A 17,202-nucleotide genomic window follows, 5' to 3' on the forward strand; every position below is an offset into this window, starting at 1 on the left:
TATGGGTCCAAGGACAGAGCCTTGGGGGACCCCACTGGTCACGGGGCACCGTGACGATCGACTTCCATCAATTACCACCTTCTGGGTCCTACCACAGAGCCAGTTTCCCAGCCAGCAGATTGTGGTGGACTCAAGGCCACAGTTGGCCAGTTTCACCAAGAGGTGATTATGGGATACCAGATTGAAGGCGTTTTTGAAGTCAGGAAATATGACATCAATCTCTTCTCCCTTGTCCAAGGTGGTAGGTCACCTGGTCGTAAAAAGAAATGAGATTGGTCAAGCAAGACCTACCCGCAACAAACCCATGCTGGCTATCCCTCAGGATGTTGGTGTTGGCCAATCCATTAAGGATGGCCTCTTTAATAAACTTTTCTAAGACCTTCCCTGAGATAGAGGTCAGGCTGATGGGCCTGTAGTTTGCCGGATTCACTTTCCTCCCTTTCTTGAAGATAGGCACCACATTGGCCTTCTTCCAGTCTTCGGGCACTATACCAGAGCGCCAGGAGTTCATTCCTATAATTCATTTAGTAGTGACGTGTGTGTGTGTGTGTGTGTGTGTGTGTGTAGTGCACACATGCACATGCGCACACACAGGATGGCTGCGCAAAGCTTCAGTCGCTGATTCAATTTGATGATTTGGACATAGCTTTGAATGTTTTTTCTACATACCTCAAGGTATGAGGTGGCTTGTGAATGCTGAGATGGAAACACTTCTGGTCCGCTTCTAGGTCTGCCGGAGAGTGCACGGGACACCCCTCTCCCTGCCCCCCAGCTTGGCAACTGGTGCCTCTTGGGTCTGGGGGGGCACCCAGGGTCCCCCTGCGGCTGATTGCTGAGCTGAGGGAGTTGGGGGGTTCCGCCACATGATCCATTAGGACGCTCCATCCACCCCACTATCTCAGCATTCACAGGCCTCACCTAGTACCTCAAGGTATGTAGAAAAAACATTTAAAGCTGTGTCTGTGGCCAAATTGCCGATTCTCCGAATCAGCATCGAGTCTTCAGATTCAGATTCGGCTGAATTGAATTGGGACAGTGATCTGAATCAATGAATTAAATCACTGTCCCCCGAATCGGGGTGAATCTGAATCGAATATGGCTCGCTTCGCGCACAACTAGTATCCAGTTCATTATAGTAGGATAAAGCAATGTCTGTCTGTCTGTCTATTGCTTCATTTTACTTCGATATGCCAAACCTAAATTAAAGTGTTTTTCTTTGAGCATTGTAATTGGGTTATGCCTTGTGTATACTCTTTGCTAAGATAGAATATCCTGGAATGCTGTGCATAGCTCAGGATGCATAGTTTCGGCTTTTAATCAAATGCATGTTTTCTTAAAACAGTTGTCCTCAAGAGTATCAGGTTGGATGCTGTTGATACTCAGTACAATGCAGCTGCATTCTTAGTGTGAGTGCCAACCACTCTATATCAAGTTCTTTACTGTGGTATTTGAACAGCTATAATGAGCTACAGTCCAAATTCTTAGGTTTCTCCTTTCTACATGAGGGTTCTTGAGGGTATGATATATTTTACTGTTCTGTTCATTCTTATTTTAAGGGTCAGATATTTTTGTTTGTTTATTTAATAATACACATATTGATTAAATTCCATAGTTTGAGTCAGCTCTGTGCAGTCTCTACCTTACTTTGAGTTTTTGATTTCTACTCAAGGCTTCTTGATCAAGAAGCCCAGGCACTCAGGCTGCCTATACATGTGCCTGTGGGTGGGTGGGGGGGAACGTTTTCATTAGAACAGTTCTTGGAGAGCTGCTTTAATTAAAACGCCTCACTGTCATGTCTGTTAAGCCCCCGTGGGTTTAAAAATGGCCATGGGACACGTCATCTAAACCTGATTCAATGAGGCTTAGATAAAGCGCCCCAGTGGCCATTTTTAAATCCACAGGGGCTTATACAGACAAAGTTCTTTGGGTCAGTGTGTTATCTTTTATTAGACAAAAATAAAAGATATCACATTTACTTGTCTGTCTATGTCCTTGGACCAACACGGCTACAGCCAACGACCCCAGGGGCTTATACATGTGACAACAAGACCATGCTGAAGCATTCTAATTAGAATGTGGAACAGACTTGATTAATCTAGTCTGGTCTGATATGCTCTAACTAGAATGCAAACCAACACATGTATAGGCACTTTCAGGTTTTAAGCATCATGCTTCCTCGTATAGAAGTGCAACAAGCTGTTTCTGCACCCTGGGCAACAGTGGCAGCAGTGAGCAGGACAGCAGTGGCAGTGACAGCTATTCTTGTGCCCTCTCACAATCAGTCACTGGGGCTTGATGGCTCAGTCACCCACCCCTAATTATGCAACTGGATAGAAAGAGGTTTGTTATGGATCAATATATTTTCTGCCTTCTTTCTTTTGCCAGAGAAAGGGAGGAGATGGGTGATAGTTCAGTCCTGTAAAGAGGATGAAAATTGCTTAAAATAATTACATAATAAGGAAGCTTGCAACTTTCAAGGCCAGTACCCAAATACAAATCTGAGTCACCAAATTCATTTTTTTTGTCAGCATTCTGACAGACTTTAATGATGTTTTATTCACACACACTGAAGAAGTAGGTTTCAGAAGGTTTTAGAGGATATGCCGATACAGTCTATGACTTAAGAGATGCTTAAGAAAAAGGACCATAGATCAGTGTCTATGTGATTAGCTTCACTAATTGGGAAAAGGTTTAGTTCCAGCAGAGGGTGGTGTGGGCAATGTCCTAGATATAATTCAGGAGATCTGTGCATTGCTGAACATCCTTTAATGAGGGCTTCCTCTTGCTACTTCCCATACATTCAGCTATTCACAATTGTGTACATCTGAAAGTGCCACAAACAAGTCTGTGGAAGGAACTCTTAAGAATAATTTATCTTCACCTTTTGACAACATGATTTGTACTTACTTCACCCCTTCAAATGTTTTCACAACCATATTGGATAAATGACAACAGCATTGCCATAAAACCCTTAGAAGTCTTGTACAGGATGCATGACCTCCTATTATTCTGGAATTACAGAAAAGGGAGAATGACCATCAAAACTGTAGATCCTTCTTGCAGAAGCTGGTGACTTTTTATACATTGCTTCTTTTACCACTCTGTTCAACAAGCCAGACAAAACATGTCCTTAAGTAAGAATTTGATCATTCGTAGATGCATTTTGTTTTTGGATCACCAGGCATTTCAGTGGTTGTAGGATAGACAGCAAGGGTGATTATTCTCAGACAATTCTACAAGCAAGGATTGACGGATGCCTCTGTTTATTTGATCAGAGGTTGTGTACTTCTTGGTTAGCTTAGCATTGGGTAATTAGGAATTGCTAGGCACTGCTGGCATGACATGCCTTCTAGTGGGATTAGCTTCTTCCACTCTCATAACACTTTCTAAAGCAGGAAGAGAGCCAGAAAAGATTTATGGCCAAATCTATATTCTTTACTCTGCCAAGCCTAGGATCACTGCCAAGAAACAAACTCTGCCCACTCACTCTTGCTCTGCCCACATCCAAGCTTGGCAATTAGACAGTGTAGACACTCTAAAAAAGGGCTCCTGTCTCTTCTGAGACAGCAGGTCTAAGAATAGTGCTGGGGCATACACTAAGGACCTCTGCTAAGCTGTCTACTCTGGCTAATTGTGAGGCTTGAATAAAGGAGGAGTGGAATGGAGTGAGTGGGGCTTATCTTGTCAGTAGTTTTGCATTTGGCATGGAGATGATATAAACATGGCCTTTACCCCATTCCATTCCATGGTATTCCCCAGAGATCCTTCCTCATCCTTTTTCCTGAGTTCCAGTTCATAAGCTAACTGGAGAGCTAACCTAACTTCTTGTGTCAAAAAAAAGATGACCTACAATGTCAAATGAACAAGTTTCTTATTCCTGTGACTTCATTGCTTCCAAAAGTAAAAGGAGGAAATTGTCCTGTATTAGTCATGAAAGCAGGAGTGTATTAATAGGTTGAGATTCATATGGTGACACAAGTCTCTAATCCTCTCTCTAAACTCATTCATTTGGTCTGAAGTTCATGATCATAATGATACCTTTTCCTTTCTGGGAGTTCCGCACCTCCAAAGATCATTGTTAAATGTACATGACAGTGATGAAAACTCACTCGAAAACATGGTGGGCTTTCTATATAAGTAGATGGTGGAAGACTTCCTTCTGTATGTAAGTGAATTATAGTCTCTCTTTTTCCCTCTCCCTCTTCCCCCCCCCCCCCCCAAAAAAAAAAACAAAACAAAAAAACCCCAACCCCCAACCAAATACTTCTGTTGGCTAAGTCTAAGGAAATTTAGGCAGATTGGAACATGTCAGACTGATAGCTTCCACCTGGATTCCTCAATACTCATTTTTGGACTGCCTAGTATTGGCACAGGAAGATTCATCTACCAAATGTCTTCTAAATCTTCTAGCAAAAGGTCTAAATTTTGGCAGTCTGATTCATGTTACACTACTGTACTGTCTGAGAGCTCCCAAGGACTTGGAAAAAATCCTTCTGGAGATTTGTAACTTCTGTACAAGAAAAATCTCTGCTTTAAAATGGAAGAATTATTTCTAGGTTTTCACTACTCATCTTTTCCTTTAATTAGATCGTTTAATTATGAAGGATTTTGAACTCTGGAGAACTGTTAAACTTATTTGTCTAATGTCATTTGCTCTAAGAATCACAATGTTTACTTATCCTGTTGTAAAGACATTTTGGAAAGGACTATCACTTTATACACATATGTAATAGGGATAAAAACAGGAATAATGTAGTTGTTGGTAACCCATTGTATATATTTTGCCAAACACACAATACCAGCTGCTTAAAATTAAATTTAAAAAGATTATATATTTATATTTATACTTGCAGCTGTCCTATGGGAGGGGAGGAATATACATATAGATATTGCTGTTAACTGCAGAAAAACCATTCATTGGGCATAGATACAATGGCATAATACTGAAACAAAAAACTTTAATGTAAGCATTTTGCATTTATTTGATTAAAAAATTTCAGGATGGTTCAACAGTTTTCAGTGGACTTTGAAAAAAGAATTGAAGGATCAGGGGACCAGGTTGACACATTAGAACTGTCTGGTGGTGCCAAAATCAATCGCATTTTCCATGAGCGTTTTCCTTTTGAACTAGTAAAGGTATGTGTCTGTCTTTCCTCCTTCCTTTCAATTTTACTAGTAGGTTTTCATGTGCATATTAACAGTGGCAAGGGGAATTTCCATTTCATTTGAAGAGGGTACTTTAACAGGAAAACCCTTAATCAAAAGGAGCCCATTACACAAAAGGAAGACTGTCACTAACCCACAGAAGAAAAATGTTTTTATTTCTGGTTCTGAACACTGAGAAGCAATCTCAGTACCATGTAATTTTCAAAACTTACTCATAATGCTAAAATAATTTTAAAATGGCTCAGAGCACAATGTTCACTTTGTCTCTAGCAATGGATATTTCCTATTTGCTCACTTCATAGCTCAATTTAATTTGCAATGTGTTCTCAAATTTGTAATGAATCTCACTTTGTAATAACAGTAACTTCATATTTTCAGGTGTACAGCTGTTTTCCTCCCCCTCCCCCCCAGTAGCCAAATTTGGATAGACGTATTGTCTCTTCTCACACATACCTTGCACAATTAGTTTTGATAGAATTGAATTTTTACATCTAGGATCCTGCATTTCTCTATCTACTTGGCAAAATGTCCAAATTAGCTTTTGTGTCTGTCTTCTGTCTTGTTTTTTACCATGCTCCCTGCTTTTCCCATGGTTCTTTCACAGTTGGCTTCTCTCCAGTATCCTCCTTCTGGATAGGTTGAGCAGGTAAACAATTGCAACTGATATGACACAGTTTCTCATGTTCAAGAGGCTACTACCTAAGTGCGTCTTTTAAGACGAGAGCTGTGGAAATTAACTATGTTTTGGGAGGTTTTGCTACTTTAATTTAGAGTGGAAAACAAGCAATCTTTCCTCCCCAAATGTTCATAGGAGGGAAGAAATACGTTTTTGAAAACTGTTTTTTGTTCTGCTTCAGTCACCAGCCCCCACACTTCTGCCAAGCCTGCAGATAAGTTGTAACGAGAATGGAATAACAGAATTTTTTTTAAAGATGGAGTACACTTCTGTTAAAGTAGCTCTTCTCAAATGTTATAGATCTGGATTTGTCTGGTTCTCTAATAGGATGCTCTGCAGAATTATTTCAGCCAGAAGTTTGTTTGGAATGGAAAATGTAGTCCAGTATGTCTCACTTTCAACAATTGGTCTTGCCTTCACAGCTTTGAACTTCTAAAATTACTGTGTATAAAGACTTCACTTTCTTTTACAATAGTTACAAACGGGTATATCAGTGGCCTGCTGAGTTTGTTTAGCAAGTTGAGTTTTCATGTTGTTTGGCTCTGTTTCACAAGTTTAATATTTGCTAGTTTTTATTTAAACGTCCATTCATTAAATATGCTTTCAATTTTCTTCTAGATGGAATTCAACGAGAAAGAACTGCGGAGAGAAATTAGCTACGCAATCAAAAATATACATGGTATCAGGCAAGTGCTTCCCATTTCTGTAGGTTCAGACACATATGTGGAAAACAATCTTTTAAATTCATATACACTTATCACTTTCTTATTTAGTTGCTTAAAAAGTCTTTTTATTTCTCTTTACGTGTTTTTGTTTTTAACATAGCCATTAGGGTCATTGGCCATGCCCATTGCTTTGCAAAGACATACCAAACTTGTCTGAAATATTTAAAGAGTTCAGGTACAGAGCAGTTCGATGAAATTGCTTCTGGTTGTACTGTTTGCTTTGGTGTTGCGGCCTGCTCCAATAAAACAAGATATTTATGTAGCTCCATGCTGTTTGCACTTAATGGGATTGATTGAAGCCACGAATTCAGAATAGTGTGATTCTGTACTGATGTTCCTTTTTGTGATTTTTTTTTTGATTGCACTTGCTATAGAACATAACTGGTAGGGAAAAAAGCTACATGAAATGTTGAACATATATAAGTCATTAAAATGGAGTAAAACCTTAATTGAAATCGTATTTATTTGGCCTTAATGCCCACACATGAGGGTGAAATGGAACAATATATGTGAAGAGCTGAAGTGCCACTCTTAGAGTTTTTACAAATACAGTATAATTAGATCCTTTCATACAATGTAGATGACAATTCCTTTGGTTCCTTTCATACAATTTTAGAAGAACTTAATTCCTTAAAAAAATAAAAGAAGAACAAAAACTACTTATATTTCCTTTAAGAATTGTTTGTAGATATTCCCTTCATGAGCAGTGCACATGCCCTCAGTGGTTAAATAAGGTCCCACTAGAAAGTGGAGAGGGCAAGGCACAAGGTCAGATGTCAAACCTTGGAACTTGGCATGTTGGAACTGTACACAGTGCTATTTGAATTTAGGATGTTGATACTATGGCATATGGGTTGAGCTCTGTCCCTGAAATCTGGCAGTTACACATGATTTAGGCCATGAATCCTTGTACTGATTTACTGTTAGTGCAGATATTGCACACAATATGGCTTGTCATAGTACAAGACCCTCTGCTTGTCTTGCAGAATAGCTTTGATGCTCTGTTGAAGCATTCATGCTTTTCTTGCCTTTTGAATTCTACCATGGGGAAAATGGTTGGTTCTGTAATCAAGGTGCCAGAACCCACTGGGAAGACATGTTCTGGGATGCATCTTATTTATTTTGAGTTTTAAGTGGTTCATACTATTCAGCTATAGGTAGTGCCCATATTTGCTAATTTGGAGAAAAATGACCAAGTATACTCAAAGGTGTATAAAAAAAGTGAAACCCAGTGAACTGGGGGATTGCGCAGCCTTTTATAACAAGGTGGTATGGGACTATTGCTCCTTTTTGTTTATAGTCATATCTATGGGTATGTCTCCATTGCAGGATAATGTAGACATATTCAGGCTAGATCATCAGCAGCCTACCCCCAGCAGTGTGAAGTTCTGTGCAGGCTACTTTACACTGAGAAACCTGTACAGAGCACCATGGCTTCTGTTCTGGTACTTGAGATTAGCTTGTGTACCTCTATGCTACCCTCCTAGGTATTACCTCCTAGAGATATCTTCAGGATCCTTATACTTGCAGATCACCAACCAACAGGGCTACCTTCCTAGGTCTTATCCCTCTATTTTAGCTCTGAAGCCAGGAGTTAGTCTGCTTCTAATTAAACTGCTTCCACGTTCAGGACTTTTCCCCCAGCTGAGCTTTTCCAGCCACTTTTACAGGAAGCTCAACTCTTTTGGAATTGTGCCCAATAATTTTGACTCAACTTAATCCCCTCCAGATGCAGCCATGATGGCTAATTATTCCCGTCCCCATTAACTCTTTGTTTACCAATATGCAGTTTGTGGATTGTATCACATAAGAGGGAATCAGAATTGGAGTATAATATACATCAATAACAGACTTCTGCTGACAGAACAGTATTGTATGGTCCTCTACTGGACCACACCAATTCCCATTTGCAATTTATATATTTCTCAGACTGCATAAAGCATATAAATACATCTCTATGTCATCTGTATTTGCGTTACTTTTTAACTGCTAGCTACCTGAAACTGATGCTCCTGATTAGACTTAAGTCATTGTTATGACTGTTCTCTATAGAAAGTTTCATTTTCATGCCATTTCTCCCCAATTTTTTTTTAAATCCCAGATGCCTATAAATATCCCATATGACAGTCTGAATTGACTTTCGAGATGATTAAAGTTCTTTCATGGTTTATGGCTTGGTACACATCATCTGTAAAAGGTGCACAAACTTATAATAGGACATTGTTTCTAAACAAATTTTACTGAAAATCATAGAAAATGAGGGTTCAAAGGGACCTCAGGAGGTCTAGTCCAACCCCCTACTCAAAACAGGACCATCCCCAACTACATCATCCCAGCCAAGGCTTTGTCTAGCTGAATGTTAAAAACCTCCAAGGATGGAAATTCCACAGCCTCTCTGGGTAACTTGTTCCAGTGCTTTATTTACCCTCCTCATGAGAGGTTTTTTTTCCAAATATTTTTTTCCCTAATATCTAACCTAAACTTCCCTTGCTGCAACTTGAACCAAAAACTCTTTCAGCTCAGAATGAGATCTGTGGAGTCCTGGATAAAGACAATATATTGCAATCTGAGAACTGCTTTTTAAAGAAACAAAACTCAGGAAACTCATACTGTCAGGGAACTTAGGCCACTCATTGGTTCTCATCTGTGGAGCTGTTCAGTTAGGACTCTGCGCGTGCCATCTGTAAGCACAAAGACTTTGGAAATCCAGAGAGACAAAGGTTTATTAATCTCTTGGAATTTGGAGCAATTTATCTTCCTTAAATCAGTGACAAATTGGTACCAATTTTGACGCACGTCACCACAGCCATGTAGTGTATCAACTAATGAGAGGGAGTTCATTCTTGATGTTTATGTCAAGAAACTGTCAAGCCTTGGGAGTGGTACATTCCATATCATGTTGCACCTAGGGCTCTCCATTTTCTTTGAAAGGACACATCCTGGCAGGTTGTCTCATTTGGAATTTCAATCTCAGCATGAGTGCTTTTTCAAAAACTTGGCCATGTCAATATTCCAAAAGTCTGGAGACCCTGCTCTTTGTTTTGAAGGAGAACTCCGTGTGCCTCCAGTTTTGTCCCAGAGAAGCAGCAATCCAAAACTATTGATCAGCACCTTCATATTAGCCTAGGTCCATATATTGCTTTTTTATGTTTACCCTTTACTAGGGCTGTGTGAAACGGCACCATTCCATTTTGACTTGCGTTTTGATGTTTCGGTGGAATGGCGTTTTGTTTCAAATTTTGTTTCGATTCAAAACTGCTGTTCCATTTTGTTTTCTCAAAACAGTTTCGCTGTTTCGACGTTTCGCCCATAGGCTATAATGGGGAAGCTCGAAACAGTCTATAACTTTGTCATTTCTAGCCTGATTTAGATGAAACTTGCAGGAATGGTAGCCCGTTCTGAGGGCATGAAGCCTGCCAAGTTTCAAGGAGATAAATAGGTGCGGGGGTTTCAGGGAAACTTCACCTCAATGTCTTGAAAGCAAAAAAAAACCTCATGTCATGTGTATGTGTTAAGCCACAGCAGGGTTAAAACTGCAGACATGGCAGGCTTCGTGACCTCACCAGGGGCTAGCAAGTTTCAAGGAGATAAGTGCAGGGGTTTGGGGGACCCTGCCCCTCAAGCTGCGGACAAGCAAAACTCATGACATGGGTGACACTGTGTGTGTTAAGGTGCAGCAGGGTGAAAGTTGCAGGCCTGCTAGGCCCTCCTGTGGCCACGAAACCTGCCAGCTGTCAAGGAGATAGGTGCAAGGGGAGTCTGGGTTCTGGGGCCCTGCACCTCTAGCTGCTGACCAGGCAAAACTCATGACATGGGTGGGTGACACTGTGTGTGTGTTAAGGTGCTCCCTCACTCAACTGACACCAAGGCAGAAAGCAGGGCAGTTCAAACAATGCTGCCTTTTATGCAGTTTTTCCACCCCCCCGCCAGAGCACTGGGATTGGAAGAGACCTCAGGAAAGGATGACAGTCACTGGCCAGCTACACGGTCAATAATGAGAGCAGTCCTTCCCTCCCCACCTTCCTCCCTGTACCCCCTCCCTCTCCTTACTTTAGTTTCTGTTTCCCTGCAGGCAAGCCCAGCTCGAGCTTTGAAGCTGTAAATGTTTCGAAAATTTTGAAATGTTTCGACTTGCCTCGTTTCATTTCGAAGCTCTCTGTTTCATTTCAATGTCACTGTTTCGAGCTTGAAATGAGTCAAAACCGTGTCAAAACAAAACTTCTGGCAAAATTTTGCACAGCCCCTTTACGTCTCCATGAAACCCCCTGCTGAATTTTGCTAAATAATCAAATGGGGGTAAGGTGGAAATGAAACTGTCATTCCTTCTTTGGGCATATCAGTATTGATATTTGGATCTATTAGTCTTGTTGTTGAAAGGTCCAGTCTGCCTTTCAGGTTTTCCAGATCTGTTTTATAGTGGTAAAGCCAAATGCACCATCCAGTTGATTCCTGAGTATCAGAATGTGGCAAGTTAGTGTCAGATTTGGAGTCCTATCAAGCTGTTCAAACAAATATTTCTGAAAGGTCATAAGTCTTTGAGGAAAACCCGTCATGAAATGGCACAGTTGTTTTTTTCCAGTTTATGCTGCTGACCAAATCTGTTTTCCTTCCATTGCTTCAATTTATATTATTGTTGGCTGTTTCTCTAAATGTCTGATTTACTAATTAGATCAGGGAAGACTCACTTTTTTGTGGACACATCTGTAGTCTTGTTATACTTGGGATCGGAGAGATTCAGCTTGGGGTGGGTCATTTCTCTTATCTTATTTGGGAATTACTGGCCTTTTTCTGCTTAGTATTGATATATAGGATTTCAAATAGACAATTTTTGAAATATTGATGATAATGCAACTGTCTAGTGGAAACAACCACTCATATTTGCACATCCTACTATAAAACAATTTCTGAAAGGACTGTCTTATAGGCTACTCAGGACTCTCTTATATACTAACTCAGGAGCAGATGAGTTGAACTGAAATTGAAATTGGTCTTCATGTTTACATTATCACTGCTTGACCCCTTTGGAAAATATTCTTTGCATCACTTTTATATAAAAACTATGTTGCTGGTTTCTATATTGTTAACAAGGAGAGTGGGCAAGAACTAACCCATGAAAGCTGAATTCCCTTATAAAGATGATGTGATATACTATCCTTTACTTGATTACTGGCTAAACCTGAACTCCACACAAACCAGATGAAATTTTTGTACTTTTTCTGAATCATGTAATTTACCAGGGAGGCAGGATTACTGTGATCCAGATTAGTGTTTCCCAAGCCATCAGCTGCCCTTTCTTGAGGCAGTTCTGAGTTGGAAATACCTGAGTCTTTACTCAAATCTAAGATGAGGCTTCCCCTGTCCCCATTTAACTGGGGACAGGGGAAGCCCGTTATCTTGGATTTGAGTATAAGGTGGCAGGTGTCTGCTGTGGTTCTGGGCTTGACTTGGGGCTGGGGTCAGAGCTGCAGTAACTTCCCACTTGCCTCTCCACCACCTCTGCCCCTGCCGCTTACCATCGCTCTAGCTCTGGCAGGCTGTGACAGGGGGCAAACTCGAGGCTAGGTCACAAGCAGTTTTGGAAGGAGAAATAAAGGCTAGAGCAGGGATAGGCAACTCCTGGCGCGCATGCCAGAGCATGATATGCAAAGACACTTTCCTTGGCATGTTCACCTTGGGGAAAGGGCTGGGGCTGCGCTGCCACAACCAAGGATTGGGCCCCTCATGGCTCCCCGCACTGTCCGTCCCTGGCCCTTCAACATCTTACAAGTCAAAGCTGCATGTGTTTTTGGCACTCTCACCAAAAAAGTAGCTGCCCCTGGGCTAGAGTCTCTAGTTCTACAAGTTGTCTGCTTGTATATGTCCACACAGCTTGGATGGAAAGTTTATATGTAACTTTCTATGCACATTGTCAGACATTTGAGAATGCAGCTGCCCTAAATGTCATTCTTTTTAGGTGGCTTTGACACTCTGCTCTGGTATGGGATTATTTCACAAAAGAATTGTCAGGTTAAGTTGATGTAAAAAAAATTTTTTTTTGGAACGTTCTTATTCTTCAACCTAGTAAACAAATTAATTTATATTAAATCTTCTGATATGAGGACAAACAAGCAGAATGAGTTCCATGCTCATTCCAATTTTTATTCAGCTGTTTTTATAGCGCTGTAAAGCTTTGAAAAGAAAGAGATTAATAATATGTTGGGTATGAAGACAAGTATTTACCTAAACCATATATGCACATATGGCAGAATTGTAAGACATATCAGCATCTCAGCACAAACCTATTCATTTTTAATTTTGTAATCCACATCCCGTATAACTGACATGTCAAAACCCCAGTGGTCCTCTCCACATTTGTCAGGAAAGATTTAAATAGTAGAGATACTGCTTTAGTGAGTCCTAGCATTACTAAGACTGTTCAACTTTACAAACTAAACTAAAAAATATGATAATATACTATAATTGGTTACCATAATTAAGAAAAAATTGTCAAATAAATACTCTCTATTTTTTGGTTTATATTCTTTTCAAATAGTTGAGCTGTAGAGTACTTTAAGCTAACCATCCAACTTGCAACTTACAGAATTCTTTTGTTCATATCATCATGATGCTTGGGATTCTGTACTGTGCTTTCATTCAAGTTATGTTCTTTTCTATAAAGTCTTTCTTCAGTATCTTACATGCTTTATTATATGTCCACAGAACAGGTTTGTTTACTCCAGACATGGCCTTTGAGGCTATAGTTAAAAAACAGATAGTGAAGCTGAAAGGGCCTTCCTTAAAAAGCGTGGATCTGGTGATGCAAGAGTTAATCAACACTGTCAAGAAATGCACAAAAAAGGTAACTTCTGAATGGATTCACTAATACTTGAAATATTCTGTTAACCTGCTATTATGGTAGATAACTTGTTTCACAAATAAAGATTAACTTTTTATGTAACCAGTAGTTATATACAACTCATGATGGGTTTTGGTGCTTAAAAAAGTTTATTTTTGGGTCCTGTATCCTCACTATATTATCTATGTCAGTTGATTCTGCATTCAATTGTATAACCATATTACCCTCATTCATATTGCACAGTTGTTACTTAGGGCATAATATGAACAGAGCAGGATCTCCTCAGTGCCCTTACCAGTGAAACCTAGCTAATAGTTCTATAGCTGTGTAAGGCAAAAAAACCCCCAACCAATCCAGATCTAAAGTTATCATTGCAGCATGGACAAAAGTAAAGTAGAAGAATAATTAATTTGCTAATAAGGATGAGATTCCAAATATGCCTCAGGAGCAGATTTGCCAAATATAGATTTCATATAGAACCTCTTTGCACTATAACCATTTTTAAATCCTCAAAGAACTAATGAGCAGGATTTTACTCTCCTGCGCTGTTCATCATATACACAGATTGACAATTCATAATCTGGAGTTTTTCCAGAGGCTCGAAGGGGGAGACCCGAGATGATCTAGTTTTCCCTTTGTTTTGTGCACACATTCACAAGTGTGAGTTCTGCACATAGGTAGAAGGGTGACCTAGTCTCTTGAGCACTGCCAAGAGTGTGTAGCAGACTAATTTAATTTGAAAAAAATCTGCTGTGCAATTAGCTTCCATTAGGTGAAAAGTGTATGTACTCGAAGGGTGCATCTGCAGGTGCAGTTAGCCTGCCAGCCCAAGGCTGCTCCGCCCCGGCTCAGTATGCTGCAGGGGGGGCTGGCTGGGGCATGAGAGCGCTACAGTATGGGGCTAACCGGCAGGTAGCCTTAGCACCTTTGTGCCTCAGCCAGCCCTGGTCACTGTCTGCATGTGCGTTTCAGCGCACGTAACTACTCCACTGTAGGATAGTACTTGTCCCAGACAGTACTATCCTACAGTGGAGTTAATTAACCTATTGCACTCCAATATGGGAGTGCATGTAGATCAGGGGTGGGCAAAATGCAGCCTACGGGCCAGATGTGGCCCACCAAGCCATTCTATCTGGCCCGCGGGGCCCCTAAAAAATTTAGAAAATTAATATTTTTCTGCCTCTGGCTGCCCGTCATGCAGCCCTCGATGGCTTGCCAAAACTCAGTAAGCGGCCCTCCACTTAAAATAATTGTCCGCCCCTGGTGTAGATGGTGTCATTTTACTGTGGAGTTAATTAGTCAGCTCTGCAGTAAAGCACACGTGTAGATAAATCCAGAGAGACCTTCCCAACAGATATAATAAAATAGCAGACTCCTTTGGTATTAAATACTAAACATAATTTTAGAATGAATCTCTTGACTACTGGTCTGTTATAATGTATGCAAACGTTTTGTTTCCTTAACACAAACAAACAAAAAATCCAAAGCCTTATTTTCCTATTGTGACAAAAAGTTTAAGGTTTGGTACGTAGCTGAATAACTTGCAGATATCAAAAATCAGATGCATGTTCCTCTATTGCAGGGGATAGCCTTTTCAGAAGTCACAGTGGTTCCATCTGATCCACTATCCTCTCTGCCAGTGTTCTTCAAAGGTTCTCTTTAACTTTCAACCTGTTGCAGGCTATCTTTTTGCCTCTCAATTACCCTATAAAGGGTGAAACACCCTTTAATCTCTTGATATTTTTACACTGTATAATATAAACTATTGTTTACATAAATATATAATCCTTTGAATTCTAATCTCTTGATTTCTGTCTTCAGTGGCAGTGTGTTCCACTGATCAGTTATATTGAATAAATATGTTTCCTTTTAGATTTGTTGCTGTTTTACTTCTTTTACTGCTACTTTGTTTTAATATAAGTGGGGAAATGTGAACTTTTGATTTGCTTTTTCTGTCATTCATTATTTTCTGTTCCTTTGCTATGTCATCTCTTAGTCTTCTCATTAAACTATGCATTCCTTTTTTATAAAAAGTTAAGTTTTATTGGTCTGGGGAGAGTTTTATATACCCCTCCATTTGGGAGTTTTTCCATGTTGCTGTTCTTTTTCACTGCCCTTCTCTGGATCGTTTCTATGCCTACTAGATCCTTTTTCAAGATGGGGTGAACAGAACTGACTGCAGTATTCAAGGTGAGGGCATGCTATCAATTTTGGTCATGGCAATGTAATCAGTAATACTCTCTTCCTTTCATAATACAATCTAACTTCGTATTTACTTTTTTTATTTCAGCTGCACATTGGTTGCCTTTTTCTTCAGTGGTGCATAGCTGTTCCTCCTGATTAGTCATGGTTATAGATTTCATAGACATTAGGGCTGGAAGGGACCTTGGAAGATCATCAAGTCCAGCCCCCTACCCGAAGGGCAGGAAGTCAGCTGGGGTCATAGGATCCCAGCAAGATAAGCATCCAGTTTGCTCTTGAAGGTGTTTAATGTAGGCGCTTGAACCACCTCCGGTGGCAGGCTGTTCCAGACCTTGGGGGCTCAGACAGTAAAGAAATTCTTCCTTATGTCCAGCCTGAAATGGTCTTGTAGTAGTTTATGACCGTTCGACCCAGTCATCGTCCCTAGGGGCGCTCTGGTGAACAAACGTTCCCCCAGATACTGGTGGTCACCCCTGATAAACTTGTAGGTGGCCATCAGATCACCCCTGAGCCTGCGCTTTTCCAGGCTAAAGAGCCCCAGGGCTCTCAGCCTGTCACTGTAGGGTCTGCTTCCCTGACCTCTGATCATGCGCGTGGCTCTTCTCTGGCCTCTCTCAAGCTTCTCCACATCCTTTTTGAATTGTGGAGCCCAAAACTGGACGCAGTACTCCAGCTGCGGCCTCACCAAGGCCAAGTACAAGGGGAGAATGACGTCCTGGGATTTGCTTGAGAAGCATCTATGGATGCAAGCCAGCGTTTTGGTCGCTTTACTAGCCGCAGCATCGCATTGCAGGCTCATGTTCATCTTGTGGTCAATGATGACCCCCAAGTCTCTTGACTTAGGGTCACAGCTAAGTCTAAGAGACTCGCTCCTTCCACTGTACATCACCTTCTAGTTATTTTTTGTGAATTTAATATGCAGTGGTGTCGCCCAGTCATCTTGCATGGTTAGGGCTTCTTGTAATTCTTGGCTTACTTTGCTCCTGACTCATAAATAATTGTCATCTGATATTATTACCATTTGAACAGTCACTCTTACCCAGACCACCATTCCCAGTACAGATTCTGAGGGCACTTCATTATAAGCATCCTTTTATGATGGAAACTTATAATTTATTTCCTGTATTTTCTGTGTTTTGTTTTCTTGGATCTCTTAATAGACCTCCAGATACCTGGCTGACCTTAATCTATTTTCTTATTCTTATTCTAAGATTTATTGATTTTCCTTTATAGAAGCATGAGTGTAATGGATACAGTATTGGTTATCTTCAGACTCTTTTATAGAACAGCTGAGGTTTTTTTATAATAGGTTAATTTCCATATTGGATTATTTACTTCATTCTTGTATACCTACAGAATTCCTTGTATGGTGTGTGACTCTAATAACCCTTTTAATTTTCTTCCAGTACATCTTTTTTCGTTAGTCTAAGTGTGTTCCTTCTTTATTACCAGAGAAGTATTAGTGTGGGATAAGTATTACTATTGTTTGCACTGCAATGTGATGCACAAAAAAAAATGGGTAACATTTTCAAAGCACTTAGTTTAGTCTATTTCCCATCTTCAGAACTGCTTTGGAAATGAGGGTTGTTTATATATGT

General features: G+C 40.4%; 1 protein-coding gene across 1 annotated transcript in view; it reads left to right on the forward strand.

The window, feature by feature from the left end:
- DNM3 (dynamin 3) overlaps positions 1–17,202 on the forward strand; it is a 127,972-nt gene that overhangs the window by 69,467 nt on the left and 41,303 nt on the right. The window contains exons 9-11 of the mRNA XM_025194182.1: positions 5,001–5,136; positions 6,461–6,528; positions 13,267–13,405. Of these exons, the coding sequence (XP_025049967.1) occupies positions 5,001–5,136; positions 6,461–6,528; positions 13,267–13,405 (343 nt within the window). The remainder of the gene's footprint in view (positions 1–5,000; positions 5,137–6,460; positions 6,529–13,266; positions 13,406–17,202) is intronic.

This window comes from Alligator sinensis, unplaced genomic scaffold (assembly GCF_000455745.1).
Source record: "Alligator sinensis unplaced genomic scaffold, ASM45574v1 scaffold1040_1, whole genome shotgun sequence".
NCBI lineage: Eukaryota > Metazoa > Chordata > Crocodylia > Alligatoridae > Alligator > Alligator sinensis.